Source organism: Rana temporaria, chromosome 5, assembly GCF_905171775.1.
Source record: "Rana temporaria chromosome 5, aRanTem1.1, whole genome shotgun sequence".
Taxonomy (NCBI): Eukaryota; Metazoa; Chordata; class Amphibia; order Anura; family Ranidae; genus Rana; species Rana temporaria.
In genome coordinates, this window is record NC_053493.1 from 332,672,278 (window position 1) to 332,692,758 (window position 20,481).

Sequence of the window (20,481 nt, forward strand, 5' to 3'; positions counted from 1 at the left end):
TAGCGCTTAAAAAATAGGGGACAGAATTATTATTTTTTATTATTTTTTTTTTTTACTAGAAATGGCGGCGATCTGCGATTTCTATTGGGACTGCGACGTTATGGCGGACACATCAGACACATTTTTGGCGCCATTCACATTTATACTGCGATCAGTGCTATAAATATGCACTAATTACAGTATAAATGTGACTGGCATTGAAGAGGTTAACACTAGGGGGTGAGGAAGGGGTTAAATATGTTTCCTATATAGTGTTCTAACTGTAGGTGGAGGGGGGGGTGACTGGGGGGGGGTGACCGATCTATGTCCCTATGGACAAGGGACACAGATCGGTCTCCTCTCCAGAGACAGCACCACTGTCTCTGTGTAAAACGGCAATGAGAGATGATCTCATATGTTTACATATGAGATCATCTCTCATTGGCCGCACAGATCGCATCGCAAACGGCCACTCTGATTGGCCGTTCGCGGCGATCTGTAATTGGCTGTGTCCAAGGGACACGGCCAACACAGATTTTTCGTCCAATTGACGTCCACTTGGATTTTGGGATCCGCGCTGTAGCCGTCAATTGACTATAGCGCGGGTCCCAAGTAGTTAAGAAGATCCCAAGCTGGGTGCTGTTCGGTGGGGGATCGATCTGAGGAGAACCCGGAGTCAGGTGATCCAATAGGGCTTGAACGAACCACCAGGGATCTGGGCATCAGACACTGACAGGTTGTATTCAGGTTGTCAGTCGGTGACCCCAAAAGACATACTGGGAGGATTCACTCTACTTTTCAAACTTTTAATCACTAGGCCTGTGGCAGAGGCTTCACCTCAACACCCTAATTCAGTTAGAGCCAAGTCTGTGGCAGAGACTTGTTCCTTCCCAGAAGTTCTAAGTGGCGCTCTGGCTGCCAGACCTGTGAGAGAGGCCTGTCCAGGGGCACTTTACCCACTCCGGCTGGAGTGGCGACGAGACAAATACAATTATAGAAGGCAGGACTGCTTTCTCTATCCATAGCCTGATTCTGCGAAGTTGTTCTTCCTTCACCAAACTATCCTGTCTACTTCAAGTTGACATGTTGGTCGTCTTTGACCAAGAAATAAAACATTTGAAAACGTCAACCAACGGTCTGGACATTCTATTACTGCTCTCATCACTACCATCACCCCTAGACACCACATAGAGGTAACTTAAATACGCTGATCCCAAATCTAACCAGCGGCTCCTCCGGGGGTAGCGCTACATATTTATTTTTTTCTCACTGTGAATTTTTGATATTTTGATGTTTACTTCAATATTTCTGAATTTCTTTCACTGTGCACTTGCTTGACAACAAGCATTCCATTTATATATGTTTTACCATTTTATTCTTTGTTTGAAAATTCAAATTGCTCCATCATTCACTCGCGCATTGCTCACGGCAATTTATATACCGTATATACTCGAGTATAAGTTGAGTTTTTCAGCACATTTTTTTTGTGCTAAAATGCCCCGCTCGGCTTAAACTTGAGTCACCTTTTTGCGCCTGATCTCCCAGACTTTGGGGACCAGGTACCGAGCACCACCTCTTCCTCTACAAATGTGCAAAGTTTGTTGTCTGGGGCTGGGGAGCACCGATTTTTTTAAATCTGGGCACCCATTCCAGTGACTCCAATGTTAAACGCCAGTCTAGTCATGGGCACAGTGAGGCATGTACATGGACACCCTAGGCTTATACTCGAGTCAATACATTTTCCCATTTTTTTGTGGTAAAATTAGGTGCCTCGGCTTATATTCTGGTCGGCTTATACTCGAGTATATACGGTATATATTTTTTCACCTGGGTGAGTGATATATCACATAGCACTGCATTTGTTTATTTTTAATATTTTATACACAGATTATGGGAGTGTGAATATGCTTAGCGGCTGTGGATTGGTTCTCTTACGTTTAAAAATGTTTTGGACACTCTTCATTGGCAGCTCGCAGGACATCTATCTATACAACCTGATAACATAACAATAAATCTAAATGGAATAAATAACCATCATGGCTTATAATACATCAACACAAAATGACACAATGTCCATCCAGACAATGCTGGACGGCTCCCCCACTAAATAACACCATGATTTTATAAGAAAGATAGGGAGGGTAGGTTGGAGTTGAGGGCCGGTCCAAAATTCAGTGGATAAGGGCCGGTATCCCCCTTTTATCTGCTCCAGTAGCATGGGCTTTGGCTTCCCGCTAATTTCCCAAATTCACTGCTTTCTGCTGTGTAGGGAAACCGCTGTTGTAGCCAATGGCAACCTGCAGACAGAGTAATAGGAAAAAGCCATGCAGCCCCCTTTGAGCTATCCCATGTGGGTCCAGCATATTGCTATGGACCTGTCAGAAGGAAAGACCACTCACCACTGACTTTAGCATTTCCACTTTTGCACCCCAATTTACATAGCATAACTTCTAAAAAATGGTGTCCCCATTCTTTGTCTGAGGACAGACGCCCTTTCAAATTATCAACAATTGCTTGAAATGTGGATCCCCTGTAGGCTTATCCTCCCCATGCGACAGGTCAAATTTTAGTAGTAGTTATATAAAACACACATTTTAATCATGCATGCATTTGACTGGGTTCACACTATACATGGATGCAGCTGACAGCAGGGGGTCCAGTGCATCCCTGTCAGGGTTGAACCAGGGCCGCCCCGGAGATATATGAACTGGCTCCATAGAGAGCCGGCCACAATTTCCTGTCATGCGAATTCGATGCAGTGAAACTTGCATCCAATTTGCACTAGTTTGAAACCAGCTTCAAACTAAAACTGCATTTTTCACATATTGACAGAGTCTAAAAATAAATCTTGCTGGCTGTTTGTTAAAACTAGACATGTGCAGGACAAAAAAAGTTGCTTAGTTTTGTTTAGTGGTTGTTTTATTTTCGAATTCAACCACATTCAAAAAAATTTGACCGAATTCGGGAAAAAAACATCAGATTTCAATAGAAAATGTCAGCATTCGAAACAATTCGACCAAATTCGATTTTTTTTGTATTTGAACATAAAAGATTAGAATAGAAAAGAATAGAATAGAAAAGAATACAATAGCAAAACAATAGATACAAGAGGGAACATTTAGATTTTTAAGGTGCAAAATAAAGTGAAATGATATCAACTATAATAAGAATTTTTTATTTAAAGAGCAAATAAAGAATTGTTAAAAGATACCAATTGGAAAGTGCATATCAATAAAGTTTTTTGGATACAGCACTGTAGAATGGAGTTCAACATGTTTCGCCCATATATTGAGCTTCTTCAGGGGACGCTGTCCAATTAGAGGTACAAGCCTTCTATTGAAAGAAGAACATATAAATATGATAATTACATCAACAGTTAATTTAAGATCTTATATCACATAGTTCTTTATATGTTTTAAATACATAACAACTTAGTACATACAAGTGCATGTTCAGTCCGGGGGCAATGCTACTTATCTAGGTCTCTTGAGATGTTAATCAAATCACTACAGAGGGTCACAGGTGTCTATCTACGTCAAGAAAACCATGTGCTACGGGTGACCATAGAGGGCATTCAAAGACAAGCTAAGTTAATAATAGAATATAACAAATTTAATTTGAGTAACACGATGTTCTGCAGTGGACTCAATACCAAGGGCCGAATTCTGTCTATACACGCTGATGCTTATCTCTAAGGCCCCATACTCACGACCAAACATGTCTGCTGAAACTGGTCCGCGGGCCAGTTTCAGCAGACATGTTTGGTCGTGTGTGGGCGCGAGCGGGCCGAATTCCAGCAAACATTTGCCCGCCGGGCCTTTTCCCAGCGGACAAATATTCCTGGACTTGTTTTAAAACAGTCCGCTGGAATCCTGCCCGCTCGGACATGTACGGTCGTCAGTACAGACCTACCGTACATGACTTCGACGCATGCGTGGAAGCATTTTAAAGGCAGGCCGCCCACGTCGCCGCGTCATTGTCGCGGCGACACCGCGTCATGGGCGCGGCGACACCGCGGACACGCCCCGCTTATTGTTTACGCGCGGACTTCTGTACGATGGTGTGTACAACCATCGTACAGAAGCCCTCTGGCAGACATGTACGGTGAAAACGGTCCGACGGACCGCTTTCACCGTACATGTTTGTCCGTGTGTACCCGGCCTAAGACTATACACAAAGCCAAAAAAGAAAGAAAAGGGCAAAAAGGGACAATTTAAAAAGGAGGGCACTTGCCGTATAGAAAACAGTAAGAATACTTTAAATAGCAGAAAGCACTCAGTATATGCTTTGAGATGGCAACAGCCTATATCAAAACAATGGCATAGATCTATAATAGTAACTTTCCTATTTGGATAATTTATCTGGCATTGAGTGACGGCGCATACGTCCCTGGGTACCAGCAGCATCTAATGGCTGAAACCAGTGGCCTTAAATACCCCCATCTAGCCTAGAATGGATGCGGACGTAATGACCGTGCCGTACATGCACGAGCCGCGTCACATCCACCACCCCGTCCATCACCGCTGGGTCCCAAGTCCCAAACCTAGACGTGGAGAGTATCGCTCCCTCTGGTGGTCGGAGGGGAGAATCACTCTCACATCGCAAAGGCTCAGGGAGGGAAGCAAATGAGACGAAGAACGCACAAGCAGCACAGTGAATCGGGCATCTGGTCAATTGTTGACACAGACGCCCTGAGCGTCCATATGGTCACCCAAGTGCCCAGCTAAAGCAGAGGCGAAAGACAGCCTAATCACTATGCAGAGAATTTGAAGATGGTCAACAATTTAGAGAGAAAATTGATTATTTGTCACTAGGGAAGAGCAATGCCGCCAGACATAAAGATGCACATGCATTTACAACTGATTTAGGTTATTTTTCAAAAGGAAAAGAAGAGAGAAACATTTAAAATTATCTAAGATATTTATTACATATAGAAAAAAGTAAATAAGATACACTTACAAAATTATTAATAAAAAAAAATGATTTAAAAAATCCTACGTTTATATTGTATGCAGAAGAATACCATAAACTACAACATTATAAGATTAAGTTTAAACCGTATGGTTACATTACCAATTTCATAGGTAGAGGCCAAAGGGGGGAAGTAAGGGAATGGTGTTGTTATTAAAACCCAGGATGTATGATACAAATAATGGGGAGGGGAAGAAAAAAAGGAATGGGAGTAGTGGGGGGGGGGGGGGGGAAGAGGGAGGAAGAAGGGAAGGGATGGGGGGAACGGAGGGGGGGGGGGGAGGGGAGAGGATAAAGAGGTTTTGTCAGGGAGGGTTAGTATTACAGGAAGGTAGCAATGTCAAACTATTTTGTATTGGTATTATAAAAAAAGGTTTGTAGCCCAACATTTCATTCAGCCCAGTATAAACTGTAGCTTTTAATAAATTAATTCATTGTGATTCTAATTGCAAAAGTTTTTGATCATTGCTACCTCCTCTAACATCAGTAGGAATATGTTCTAAAGCCATACATTGTATGGTATGTGAACTGAAACCATGGAATAGACCAACATAACGACTTATTGGAGTTTCCATTCTACGTTTTTTTAATAAGAGATATATGGTCATTAATTCTCTTAAGGAAGGGACGTTTAGTTTTTCCGACATAGAAGCAATTGCAGGTGCATTTCATCAAATATACAATACCAAGTGTTTGGCATGTGTGATCCTATGAATTTTGAACATTTGGTAAATTCTATCTCACTACTGTTCAACATAAACCGACAATTGTCACACCTCCTGCATGAAAAGGAGCCAAAGGATAAAGTAGATGATACTGAGATCTAATAGTGATTTTGGACCAATCGGTCCTTTAAGGATTTTGCATGTCTGTAAGTGATTTGTGGTTGTTTTTCCACATATTTACTTGCTATAGGATCTGCCAGTAACAATGGCCAATATTTATTGATAATCTGTCTCACTTGTCTCACTTGTCTATGTTGTTTTGTATATGACATAATTATTCTCACTGGTTGTAATGGATTTTTTTTTTTTTTTTACTTATGAATTTTGTGAACATTTTTTTTGTGTGAATGAGAAGGGGTAGTATGTACATACTCAATTACATGGGGTTGGGGGGGGGGTAGCAGGGATCTGGGGACCCCCTTGTTAAAGGGGGCTTCCCGATGCCAATAAAGCATCCCACAACTACCAAGCCAGGGTTGTGGAAAAGAGGCCACTTCCTCACCAACATGGGGATAAGGTGCTTTGGGGGGTCTGTACTAGACCTAAAGGGCCTGGCATGGATTGGGGGGGCCCCGCACATTTTTTTTTAATGCCGGCATTCTTTTGTTAACATTTATCTGTCAGCGGGGAATCCTGTAGTCAGCTGATGAGTCATCAGTGGTTAAAGATGAGTTCTAGCCTGTAAAAAAAAAAAAAATGTAAGTCAGCAGCTACAAATACTGTGCTGCACTTTCTAAATATTCCCGCTATCTTCTGGGACCTATGTGTGTCTCGCAGAAGGCAGCGGGGAAGGAGGAGGGGCCGTAAATGACATAGGTCGCTGGGGCATCCTTACACAGAAGTGGGATCGGGTACCTGTGTTTGATAGATTTCTGAAAGGTGCCAAATGTGGCACCGGAGGGGGAAGCAGATAAGCAAAGCTTCCACTTTTGGGTGTAACTCTGCTTCAAGTGGGCGCTCGCTCCTCAATAGCTGGCTATTCAGTTTGTTAAGAAGCCATTCCTATTAGAAAAAAAAAAAAAAAAAAATACACATACAAAATGTGTGTTCAAAAAAGCAGAATGAACTTCAAAGCGCGCTGGAAAACCACATAGATGTGAACCTAGTCTTATAGAACAGCAAACAATTCTCAGACCACACTATAACTAAAGCTACAAAATGCATGAATAACAACCCAAATAGTACTTGATAAAGGTAAAGCAAAGTAAATCTGGTCATATGTAATTAAGATTAGGAGGACAACAGAGGTGTTGTATTTTTAGCATATGTCCCCACCTTTTCTGTCTTGTTAAATAAAAAACACAGTATGTCACCAAACTTCCTAACAATGTTCTGTCCCAAAGAATAAAGCCTCGTACACGCTCGGTTTTCTCGGCAAGAAGCAGCAAGAAAACTGCTGCCGAGTAAACAGAGCGTATGTACGAGGCTTTCAGGTTTCTCGTCAAGAAAACTGCCTAAAATCTTGACGCGAAAAATAGAGAACAAGCTCTCTATTTTCTCGGCAGTGTTTTCCTGCGCCGTGGAAACCCGCGCATGCTCGAAATGACTTTGACACATGCGCGGTAGCTTCCTAGGCATAGGTAGGGTGTAGCAAGATGGCGGTGACAGCATCGAATGTGACGAGCGCATACTCATTGTATTCTTTTGAAAGGAGTGTCTGTACACTCGGGCGGCAAGAGATTCTTGCCGTGTGTACAGGGCTTAAGGTGTGATAGTGGGAAAACTGTTAATGAGGAAATCCAATATTTTTTTTATTTATCAGAAAGAAAATAAACATGTTTAACGCTGTAACAAACTGAACCAGAAAAAACAGCATAGGATACTGTAAGTCAATCGGACCACCACTAACCTAGACAATTTAACCACTTCAATACCCCCTTCCTGCCCAAGCCAATTTTCAGCTTTCAGTGCCGTCTCTGTCTAAATGACAATTGTGCGGTCATGCTACACTGTACCCAAACAGAATTTTTATCATTTTGTTCCCACAAATAGAGCTTTCTTTTTTTGGTATTTGATCACCTCTACAGTTTTTATTTTTTGTTAACCAAATAAAAAAAAAGACAGAACATTTAGAAAAAAATATGTTTTTCTTTCCATTATAAAGTTTTGTAACTAAGTATGTTTTCTCCTTCACTGATGGGCACTGATAAGGTCGCACTGACGGGCACTGAGAAGGTGGCACCGATGAAGTGGCACCAATGAGGTGACACTGACGGGCACTGGTAGGCGGAACTGGGCACTCATGGGTGGCATTGGTGGGCACTGATAGGCGACACTGATGGGCACTAAAAGGCTGCACTGATGGGTACTTATGAGTGGCACTGATAGGCACTGACATGCGTCACTGATAGATGGCACTGATAGGCATCCCTTGTGGCACTGGCAGACATTGTGGGTGGGCACTGATTGGCAGCAGCCTAAGCATTAATTGGCAGCTGCCTGGGCACATATTGGCATTTCCCTGGTGGTCTAGGTGGCACACCTGGTGGACCAGTGGGGTGGCCATCCCTGGAGGTCCATTACGGCATCCTGGTGGTTTTGGGCGGGCATACCAGGGTGGGCTATGCTGATAAACAATCAGCACAGACCCCCCATGTCAGGCATGTGGTGGCTATTATCCTGCTGGACATCATATGACGTCCAGTCAGGATAACGCAACCACCACCCTGTCGTCATTCTGCTATAGGCTGGGTGGGAAGTAGTTAAACTGAGCATGTGAAAAAAATGCATAATGTTGACCACAGCCCTCAGTGTTCAGTGAACCCAGAAATTCTCATAACTATTTATAAATTTCATATTTGATAATTTCTTGTTTTCCTGCATGCTATTATAATTTATTTACATGTACAATTTTGCTAAAGTTCTGCAATTTGCATATACAATAATAACTCCCTAATCATGTATGTAATTATTTGATCCTTTTTTGTTTTTTCAGTGTTTAGAGACAGAGACACATACACCTACAGTCAACAAAATAGAAAAAGAATCAGAAATTCAGAAGCTGGTCAATGAGATATTCAATCATATAGATCAGAAGATGCCTAAAGTGACTTTTTCCCATACCAACCACACAACAAGTGCCAAAAAGAGCAAAATGTTCATAAAAAGCCCCAAAGAAAAGTATTGTGTTGGAGAAGAATTAATAGTACAATTTGATGCATATGATCATTTAGGCCAAAAGAAAGCCTATGGGGGAGATTATCTGAGAGCAATCATTTCCAATCCTGATATACAAGCGAGATCTTCTGGAAGAATTGAAGACTTTAAAAATGGAACATATCATGTTCATTTCACCTTATTTTGGGAAGGTAAAGTGGTGGTAACATTGTTTTTAATGCACCCAAGTGAAGCCGTTTCAGCCCTGTGGAAGTCACGAAATAGCTGGTATGGTAATGTTGACTACTTGTGCAAATTCACTAGTCCAGGCAAACAAGTAGACACCAAGTGTGGCTTCAATCTCAATAAAGAAGAAGAACTGTGCGAGTATATAGATGAGAGAGATGAGGAATACTTCTACTCTATCAGACCCCAGAATTTCAGTTGTGATTCATTGACTGGATTCATGAACTGGAAGACACAGGCTACCCAACTATCTCCACTGGAAAACAGCCTGCTTGTCAGGTATGTTACTTTCTCTTGTTGAGAGGCAATACACAGTTTTTTGTTTTTTTTGTACCGAGCGGTACAGTGTGAGAGGGGGGAGCGCGGGTGTCAGCAGCGCTGTGGATGGATCTGTGACTATTGCAGTCACAGATCCATCCATCCCTGCTCAGCCATCCCTGAAACCCCCTGCAATACCCCCCCTACAATACTCTGCAATACCCCCCCTGCGCAATACTCTGCATACCCCCTACAATACTCTGCAATACCCCCCCTGCGCAATACTCTGCATACCCCCTACAATACTCTGCAATACCCCCCCTGCGCAATACTCTGCATACCCCCGGCAATACTCTGCATATCCCCCTGCGCAATACTCTGCATATCCCCCTGCGCAATACTCTGCATACCCCCCTGCGCAATACTCTGCATACCCCCCTGCGCAATACTCTGCATACCCCCCTGCGCAATACTCTGCATACCCCCCTGCGCAATACTCTGCATACCCCCCTGCGCAATACTCTGCATACCCCCCTGCGCAATACTCTGCATAGCCCCCTGCGCAATACTCTGCATACCCCCTGCGCAATACTCTGCATACCCCCTGCGCAATACTCTGCATACCCCCCTGCACAATACTCTGCATATCCCCCTGCGCAATACTCTGCATACCCCCTCCGAAATACTCTGCATACCCCCCCCCCCCTGCGAAATACTCTGCATACTCCCCCCTGCGAAATACTCTGCATACCCCCCCCTGCGAAATACTCTGCATACCCCCCCCCCTGCGAAATACTCTGCATACACCCCCCCTGCGCAATACTCTGCATACACCCCCCCTGCGCAATACTCTGCATACCCCCTGCGCAATACTCTGCATACCCCCCTGCGCAATACTCTGCATACCCCCCTGCGCAATACTCTGCATACCCCCCTGCGCAATACTCTGCATACCCCCCTGCGCAATACTCTGCATACCCCCCTGCGCAATACTCTGCATACCCCCCTGCACAATACTCTGCATATCCCCCTGCGCAATACTCTGCATACCCCCTCCGAAATACTCTGCATACCCCCCCCTGCGAAATACTCTGCATACTCCCCCTGCGAAATACTCTGCATACCCCCCCTGCGAAATACTCTGCATACCCCCCCCCCCTGCGAAATACTCTGCATACACCCCCCCTGCGCAATACTCTGCATACCCCCTGCGCAATACTCTGCATACCCCCTGCGCAATACTCTGCATACCCCCCTGCGCAATACTCTGCATACCCCCCCTGCGCAATACTCTGCATACCCCCCTGCGCAATACTCTGCATACCCCCCTGCGCAATACTCTGCATTACTCCCCGGCAATACTCTGCATTACTCCTCGGCAATACTCTGCATTACCCCTGCACAATTACTCTGCAATACCCCCCGCACCAATACTCTGCAATACCCCCGCACCAATACTCTGCAATACCCCAACACCAATACTCTGCAATACCCCGGCTAATACTCTGCAATACCCCGGCTAATACTCTGCAGTACCCAGAAAATACTCTGGGGAAAAAATGCGTTTTAACCACTTCCCGCCCGCCGGCCGTCATGACGTCCTTGACTTTGTGCGGGGATATCTGAATGATGCCTGCAGCTACAGGCATCATTCAGATATCATTTTTTTCAGCCGGCGATTCTCTACACCATAAGAACGATCATGGCGGCTGTTCCGCCTCTTGATTGTTCTTACGGGAGGCGAAAGGGGACGTATCCCCTCCCTTCTCCCTCCGGTGCCTCTTCTGACTCACCGCTACGATCGAAACCAGGATCGTTTTATTTTTTTTAATTTTTTTTCAGGCTTCCCAGCCTAGAGGTGAGATGTGGGGTCTTATTGACCCCACATCTCACTGTAAAGAGGACCTGTCATGCTATATTCCTATTACAAGGGATGTTTACATTCCTTGTAATAGGAATAAAAGTGATCAAAACATTTATTTTTGGGGAAAAACGTATCAAACTAAAATAAATAAAGTGAAATGAACAATAAAAATAATTTTTTTTTTAAAGCGCCCCTGTTCCTGCGTGCTCGTATACAGAAGCGACCGCACACGCAAGTCCCGCCCACATATGAAAACGGTGTTCAAACCACACATGTGAGGTATCGCTGCGAACGTTGGAGCAAGAGCAATACTTTTGGCCCTAGAGCTCTTCTCCAACTAAAAAGATGTAACCAGTAAAAATATTTAAAGCGTCGCCTATGGGGATTTTTAAGTAGCGAAGTTTGCCGCCATTCCACAAGCGTGTGCAATTTTGAAGGGTGACATGTTGGGTATCTATTGACTCGGCGTAACTTCATCTTTCATATTATGCAAAAACATTGGGCTAACTTTAATGTTTTTTTTTTTTTTAAAAGCACAAAACCGTTTTATTTCCAAAAAAACACATTCAAACAATTGCTGCGAAAATAACGTGCGCGATAAAAAGTTGCAACGACCGCCATTGTATTCTCTAGGGTTTTTGCTAAAAAAGCATATATAATGTTTTGGGGTTCTATGTAATTTTCTAGCAAATAAATTATGATTTTTCCATGTAGGAGAGGAATGTCAGAATTGGTCTGGGTGTTCCAGAAAGCCTGATGGTGCTCCCTGCATGTTGGGCCTCTGTATGTGGCCACTCTGTGTAAAAGTCTCACACATGTGGTATCGCCATACTCGGGAGGAATAGCAGAATGTGTTTTGGGGTGTAATTAGTGTTATGCATATGCTGTGTGTGAGAAATAACCGGCGAATATGAACATTTTGTTAAAAAAAAAAAAAAAATCTTGATTTTGCAAAGAATTGTGGGAAAAAATTACAACTTCTAAAAACTCACCATGCCTCTTTCTAAATACCTTGGAATGTCTTCTTTCCAAAAAGGGGTCATTTGGGGGGTATTTGTACTTTTCTGGCTTGTTAGGGTCTCAAGAAATGAGAGAGGCTGTCAGTACATCAGATGTGATCAAATTGATCAATTTTCAGTAATTGGTACCATAGCTTGTAGACCCTATAACTTTCACCCAGACTAAATAACCCAATTTTTTTTTTTTTTTACCAAAGATATGTAGCAGTATACATTTTAGGCCAAATTTATGAAAAAAAAATACTTTTTTGCAAAATGTTATAATAGAAATGAAGAAAAATTCATCTTTCTTTTTTCATTTATAGCGGAAAAAATAAAAACCGCAGAGGTGATCAAATACCACCAAAAGAAAGCTCTATTTGTGGGAAAAAAAGGACAAAAATTTCATTTGGTTACAGTGTTGTATGACTGAGTTATTGTCATTCAAAATGTGAGAGCACCAAAAGCTGAAAATTGGTCTGGTTATTAAGGGTGTTTAAGTGCCCAGTTGTCAAGTGGTTAAACTATTGGTAACACAAATAGTTCTCCTCGAACTCTACAGTCTTAGGCCGCATACACACGATTAGTCCATCCGATGACAACGAAGGACCGTTGTCATCGGTTAACCGATAAAGATGACTGATGGTCTGATGTGCCTACACACCATAGGTTAAAAACCGATCGTGTCAGAATGCAGTGACGTAAAACACAACGACGTGCTGAAAAAAAACGAAGTTCAATGCTTCCAAGCATGCATTGACTTGATTCTGAGAATGTGTGGATTTTTAACCGAAGCTTTTGCATACTAACCATCGGTTTTGACCTATCGGCTAGGCGTTCATCGGTTCAATTTTAAAGCAAGTTCTACATTTTTTGACTGAAAGTTAACTGACCGATGGGGCCCACACACGATCGGTTTGGACCGATGAAAAGGTCCTTCAGTCCGTTTTCATCGGTTTTGACTGATCGTGTGTATGCGGCCTTACTGTAGGTCTTGACTCACCAAGCTCCCAGTCTCTCAGACCCAATCGCCATTGGACCCCTAAACTCACTTGCATAACTCAGTATTTTCCTCAAACGTCACCCCTGCTTCCCTGCTGGGTCCCTGGTTTGGCACTTGCTGAAGTTTTCCGACTTCTTCACCGTCACCTTCTGGTGAGAAGACTGCTCTGTTACTGGCTTCAGCTTACTCACAGTGATCTCCAGTAACAAAGTGGAGGGTGCCTTAGTGGTGACCCTTCCCTTCTACCTCCGACCACAACTGGTTCATCATCCGGCTGAACCATTACTCTCGGTTAGACTCCAATCCTGCTGTACCAACCCTGTGCTGCTTCTCCTGCTTTTGGATTGGCCCTCAGACAGCCTAGCAGCCAGATGTCCCCGGAATAGGCCTCAGGCTTCCGAACTAGCAGCCCAGGGCAGTATAACACACGTCCACCCAGACAGCCAGGTGGCACAGAACCTTGATCACCTGACTCTACCGAAATACAGTAAATAAGCTCTCCCAGCAGGCCAATATACTAAAGAAACCCCCACCAATTGGCTGAGACACCCCATTCATTCATAGCCTGACCTTTCTAAGCCCTTGTCTATCTAATGTCACCAGCATAACGCCACCTAGCAACAGATAAGAGAAGGTGCAGAAAGTCCATTTAAATAAAGACTGCTTGTGGTATCCAAAGACACACAGGTCAGGAGTGTGCAGACTACATTTCTCCCCATAGCCAGCGGCTGGTTATGGTTGTCCTAAAAAGAAGAGGAGGAGCCAAGATCGCTGACAAGGACCACAGAAGAGGAGGATGGAGGTCACTCTGTGCAATACCACTGCACAGAGCAGGTAAGTATAACATGTAAACTAAAATAAAAAATCTGACTTTAATAAAACTTTGACCAAAAAAAACTAAAAGTTTCTATACAGAACTGCACCAGATTTTGCACTCTCTAGTTTTAGTGAATCAACCCCAAAGTATTATCAGACTGTATTGTTTACTGTCAGCTTAAATCTGAAATTTAGACAAACATACATGACACAGATTAATGCAGTTCTGTAATTAACACATCACTAAAGCAGGGACGTAGATAAGGGGGGGGGGGGTGTTATTAAGTCAAAACATGACTTTATTGGAGGGGAGAGAGAGAACTTGGTCTGTGGGAGGGTAGGAAAACAACATACCAAATCCATCACATTGCAGGAGTAGTTCATCCTCATTGGCTCAGGTGCTGATAAATTAATGTGAGTGCTACTGTCTCCACTCTAGTCTGCAATCATCTTCTCAATGTAGAAGAAAATGAACAGCAGGGCACTGAGGTCAGTATCAAATAAAAAACACTTTATTAAAATAAGCATCACACTTACATTGATGTTAGCATGAAACAGCGTGGATAGGGACCACCTGGGACCAAGCAGCTGTAATCAGTGTGAGGCTGTAGGCATCACTGAGCAAACAGAGACCTTGAGGATGGTAGAGAGCCAGCCAGCTCAAAGTATGGATTTTAACAGCAGTGTTCTAGGCTGCACACAAGGATGACAACTGTCAAAATGCCTAGTGGGTGTCAGGAGAGGGGGTGTGCATGATGCATTTCAGGGACTTTGCCCTCTTTTTCAAATGCATGGACAGTGAAGGGAAGTGATGGGCTTATAAAGCCAAAATGGCAGGAAGGGGAGGAACATGGGAGATGAAGGAGGGAGAAAGCTGGGCTGCTGCATAAAGCCAGAAGGAGGAAGAAAAGTGGGAGGGGGAAAAAAAGCACAAAAGACATAGCTGAGCCATTAACCCTTGGCTTGCAGACTGAGGCCCCGTACACACGACCAGTTTCCTCGGCAGAATTCAGCTTCCGACCGAGTTTCTGGCTGAATTCTGCCGAGAAACCCGGCCGTGTGTACACTTTCGGCCGAGGAAGCCGACGAGGAGCTCGGCGAGGAAATAGAGAACATGTTCTCTATTTCCTCGTTGTTCTATGGGAGCTCTCTCCCCGCCGAGCTCCTCGGCGGCTTCAGTGCTGAACTGGCCGAGGAACTCGATGTGTTTGGCACGTCGAGTTCCTCGGCCGTGTGTACGAGGCCTCACAGTATCTGGGAATTCATCGTTACTACTGGAGACTGGAAGTAAAGTAGATAAAACAAAATAGCTGCACTGTAAATATAAGGACCAAGTATTACATTAAAATATTAACATTAATATTGCTAGAGATATATTCATATATGATTAAAATGTATATATATTAGGAATAATGATGAATATAAGAAAAATGTATAAAAGAAAAAATAAACAAATACAAATAAAAAGGGTTTCAATAGACCAAGGGACTTTGCACTTTTCCTAGGCGTGTCGTATATACTGTGTACTTGTACACTCTTTGTATTTGCTATACTGCAATCATCTTCTACAGCTCACACTACATTCATACACTTACACAGGGCAGATAGTCTGTTGCATTCAGATGTGGCTAAACCGCACCTCTGGATGCAACAACACTCTGTACTATGGCTGTGCATAAACTGGCTGATTAGCTGGTGTCAGTTTGTGTCCAGCCCCCGTTCACATCTAGCAATTTGGGATCACAAGCGGATTTGCTGCGATTTTGCCCAAGATTCCAAATCGCACTGCAATCCTGGAAAAACACAGCACGCATTTTTTTGTGTCATTTATTGTTAATGGCACCTAAAATGAGGTGCAGTTTTGTCACAATTGTCCCGTGAAGCATGTTGCCCAAAAAATGGAGCTGGAGCTTTTTTTGGGTGAAAAGCTTCATGTGATGCGATTTGCCATGCTACAATAGCAGCAAAATCACACCAAATTTTAGGTGGCATTAAAAATGAATGGCATAAAAATCCTGCATTTTGCCAGGATTGCAGTACAAATTGGAATTGTGAACAGAATTGCTACAATTCTACCCATGATCATAAATCACTAGATGTGGATGGGGCCTGAATACACAATGTCTGCAACCAGGGTCAGTCGAAGATTCTGTTCACATGTAAGTTACATGTGAAGAGCTAGGTTGGATGGAGAAATACTTCAACCCCTCTCCCCATTGTATTCTGACAGCAGGGGCCCTCTGTTCTCATAATACACTGATCAGTGACTGTGGCTGCGCTGATCACCAAAGGTTTTCCACTTTTTCCATTCAACAGAAGTTGATTTAACATTCAGCTTCTGTAAAGTAGAAGGCCGCACACAAATCAAAATTCATCCACTCCCTGCTGAACCAGCTAGATTTTGCTCTGTCTATGGTCAACTTTATTTTGTTAAGGTGCCATTCATAATGTAATGTACCAAAGGTTTTCCAACTTGTCCATTTAACAGAAGTTGATCTAACAATCAACTTATGTCAAGTAGAGGGCCATCCACTCCCTGCTGAACCAGACAGATTTTGCTGTCTGTGGCCAACTTTATTGTGTTGAAGTGCCATTCATAATGTATGGCACTGCAGCACACCAACACACATAACTCGTTACCACAATGCCATAATGTAAACCCAGCACCAAATCGCACACCCCAGACTCACCCAGAACTATTTATAAATATCTGTTCAATCCAAACAATTAAGGCCAGGCCAATCTAACCCCCAACAGAATTACTGACGCCAGGATATTTTTCCCCACCCAGGATCCATTGGCATAAACTATGTAGTGCATTGTAAAGTCCTGACAGCTACACTCTACGGGTTGAATTCACAACGTTTTAACACCTGGATAAGGATTTGTATTTAATCCATTTTTCACAGCTCATTGGGCTGGAAATGAACTGTCAATTTGTTTAAAAATAAGAATTCTTATCCTGCTGTGTCAGCTTTGTAAATTGAGCCCTATATACACCATGTGGTACCTTACAAAAACTTTAAGCTGGTCATAGATTAATTGAAGTTCAGCAGGGACCAGCCAAATTTTGATCCATCTATGCTCTGTCCTATTGACAGACATTGATGTAACAATCAACTTTTCTCCAATGGGAATTTTTCTTTAAATCAGCAGCTGCCATGCTGATCAGTGTATTTTGAGAGTGTATAAGAGTCCCACTCTTAAGCTGGCCATAGATGAGTAAATGGTTGAACAAAAAAACTGACCTGATTAGAGTGTGGATGGGGGAATCCTCCCCACTGAGCCTCTGTATTCTGATCAGTGGTAGCTGTTGTTTTTTTCTTCTGGGGGGCAGCAAACTGCCCCCCTTCCCAGTCAGTCGGCCAACCGGCCGAGGACATTCGGGACATCAAAGCCCCGAACTTATCCTATCTAGGAAGCAGGTCGGTGGGCAGTTTGTCCGGCAGCTTTCTTCCTCCTCCTGTGGTGCTGATCATGATGGCTTCCACTGTGCATCCTCCTCCTCCTACTCCTAGGCGTTCAAAAGGATCGCCTAACCTTTCAGCCAATAGGGAAACGGTATCAGACCCACGCTTCCTGATTGGCGGAGAGGCGATTTAGGGTTAGAAAATAAAATATTAATTTGCTTTTCTAACACACCTGGGTGGGCTCTGAGTGCAATGCTCTGCGCCACAAGTCCACCCTATTTTGAAGCCTAATAGCGCCTATGGCTCTAATCATGTGCTTCAAAAAAACACCCCTGTCGCTGTAATTCATGCGCCTGGCATCCTGAAAGGGGCCAAACGCATGAATCTTTCTATTAATCATACAGGAGGTGTAATGGATAGAGGGGTCAGCGCCCATCCGCCCTTAATGGACAGGCTGCTACTGATTCTGACAGCAGGGAGGCTTCTATCAGAATACACTGGCTATAGCCTGTGGTGCTGATTGAGCAGAGAATATCTGATAGGGCAGTTGTACAGTACAATCTCGCTGCACATACTTTGGCCTGTCCCTGCTGAATGTTGATCCATGAATAGCCGGCTTTAGGGCCAGATACGCCGCGTAATTTCAAAGTTCCCGCGTCATATCTTTGTTTTGTATCCACAAAAAAAGATACGACTGCATCTGGGCTCGATCCGACAGGTGTACGTCTTAGTACGCCGTCGGATCTAAGGTGTATTTTTCCGCTGGCCGCTAGGTGGCGTTTCCGTCGAAATCCGCGTCGAGTATGCAAATTAGCTATATACGGCGATCCACGAACGTACGTCCGGCCGGCGCATTTTTTTACGTCGTTTGCGTTCGGCTTTTTCCGACATATAGTTACCCCTGCTATATGAGGCGCAGCCAATGTTATGTATGGCCGTCGTTCCCGCACCGAATTTTAAAAATGTTACGTCGTTTGCGTAAGTCGTTCACGAATAGGGCTTTGCGTAGAATGACGTCACCGTCGTAAACATTGGCTTGTTCCGGTTTAATTTGGAGCATGCGCACTGGGATACCCCCACGGACGGCGAATGCGCAGTTGAAAAAAAACTTTGTTTACGTCGGGTCAAGACGTACTTACATAAAACACGCCCCCATCACATCCTTATGAATGGCGCGCCCTTACGCCGCCAAAGATACACTACGCCGCCATAACTTACGGCGCGCATTCTTTGAGGATTCAAAAAAAAAAGTAAGTTACGGCGGCGTAGTGTATCTTAGATACGCTACTCCCGACGCAATTATGTGCCGATGTACGTGGGTCTGCCCCTTAGAGTACAATAACACAGTGGGGAGGATTTATCCATCCACCTTGCTTTTGTGGATAGGAAATCTGTTTGTTTTCTTGAGATCAGCTCACTGGCTGATCAAAAAAAAAAAAAAATTTTTTTTTATTATTATTATTTCAACAGTTGTCTGCTGCTGTGTAGATTGCATCTGTTTTAATAAACGTAGATTTCACTGTAGGCTCCGACAAAGTGTTAGCTCTCTGTCTTTATTCTGATTACATTTATGCATCTGTGATGAGGCATTAATATTGCCTTCTCAACACCTGTTTAAACCCCTAAAAACCTGCAACACAACTGCATGATGAATGGGTCACGTTTGATAGGCTCTACTACCAGCAGCCTTTATAACTTTTGCCCCATCTGCTGCCTTTGCAGCTTAAGGAAGAGCAGTTGGGGGGCAATTAAAAAATGATCTACAGCCCTGCACTAAAGATTTATATATTTTATTCTTCATAAGGTTTTTATTGGAAATAAAAGAACAAGCAAAATGGGGTGTATTACAGAAACACTTAGTACAAATGATATGGAAATGTTGACATCAATATAGCATCTAACAGTGAGATATTGAGATAGAACCCTATTTCAGTTGAATCAAGAACTTGTTGGTTTTCATAGACTCTTTTTGAGCATTTGGAATTAGTCATAAATTATGGTATGATTGTTAATATAGAGGGGGTGGTTTATCTAGCTAGGTTGAAGTGTCAAGAATATGATTTAATTCATATGGAGGGTTCTAAGTCAAGGTCAGAGCATGAGTTTATGTATAACTAAAAATATATTTTGGGGTCTGGGGGGGGGGCGGCGTGTGTGTGTGTGTGTGTGTAAGACGAGGAAGGAGGAGGGGGAGATGTTTACAATAGGGAAGATGGAAGGGGATTAAAGGGAGTGGTGAGGTTTTTATGGGGAGGATAAAAGGATAGGTGGGACGAGGGAGTGGTTGTCCATCTCTCTCTCTCCCTTCGTTAGGAAAGGTGGGTAGGGGGGTTGGGGGGTAGGGGGGTTGGTTGTTGTTTTGGGTTTGTGTCTAGTGGAGTCAGGTTACTGTGTTATTAGTGATGTTTAATAGGGGTTATCAATTTTGGATCTGGTTATGGAATGGTGTAGACAAGGGTGATAGCATAGTGTCAGGTGGGTGGGATGTTGGCAGCGGTCTTTGTAATCTGTTGTTGTCTGAAAATGGGTCCAACAGGCTCATGTGGATGAACATTTTGTAGGAGTGTCATGGGCAATTCTAATGAGGCATTGCATTTCTGCTATCCTATCAATTCTATTTAGCCATTCTTTAATTGATGCGGTATGTGGAGTACCACAGTGGATTGGTATACATTGTTTAGCGGCATTTACCATGTGCATGGCTAAAGATTTTAAATAGTTGCTGTTTGATGATGTAGTAGACCTGTAAATCAAAGAACTACATGAATAGAAAAAACATCTTCCTTTGTATTTAAATGTATTTAATCTAAGGCCCCGTACACACGACCAGTTTCCTCGGCAGAATTCAGCTTCCGACCGAGTTTCTGGCTGAATTCTGCCGAGGAAACTGGTCGTGTGTACACTTTCGGCCGAGGAAGCCGACGAGGACCTCGGCGAGGAAATAGAGAACATGTTCTCTATTTCCTTGTTGTTCTATGGGAGCTCTCGGCCCGCCGAGGTCCTCGGCGGCTTCAGGGCTGAACTGGCCGAGGAACTCGATGTGTTTGGCACGCCGAGTTCCTCGGCCGTGTGTACGGGGCCTATGAGTTTAATTGTGCCGTTTAAATGCAGCATT

The 20,481-nt window shown here is 43.6% G+C and overlaps 1 protein-coding gene across 2 annotated transcripts in view; it reads left to right on the plus strand.

The window, feature by feature from the left end:
• Nucleotides 1–20,481, plus strand: part of LOC120941075 (NXPE family member 1-like) — a 56,573-nt gene that overhangs the window by 10,978 nt on the left and 25,114 nt on the right. For both annotated transcript variants that reach the window (XM_040354325.1, XM_040354326.1), the window contains exon 3: nt 8,611–9,296. In XM_040354325.1, the coding sequence (XP_040210259.1) occupies nt 8,611–9,296 (686 nt within the window). The remainder of the gene's footprint in view (nt 1–8,610; nt 9,297–20,481) is intronic.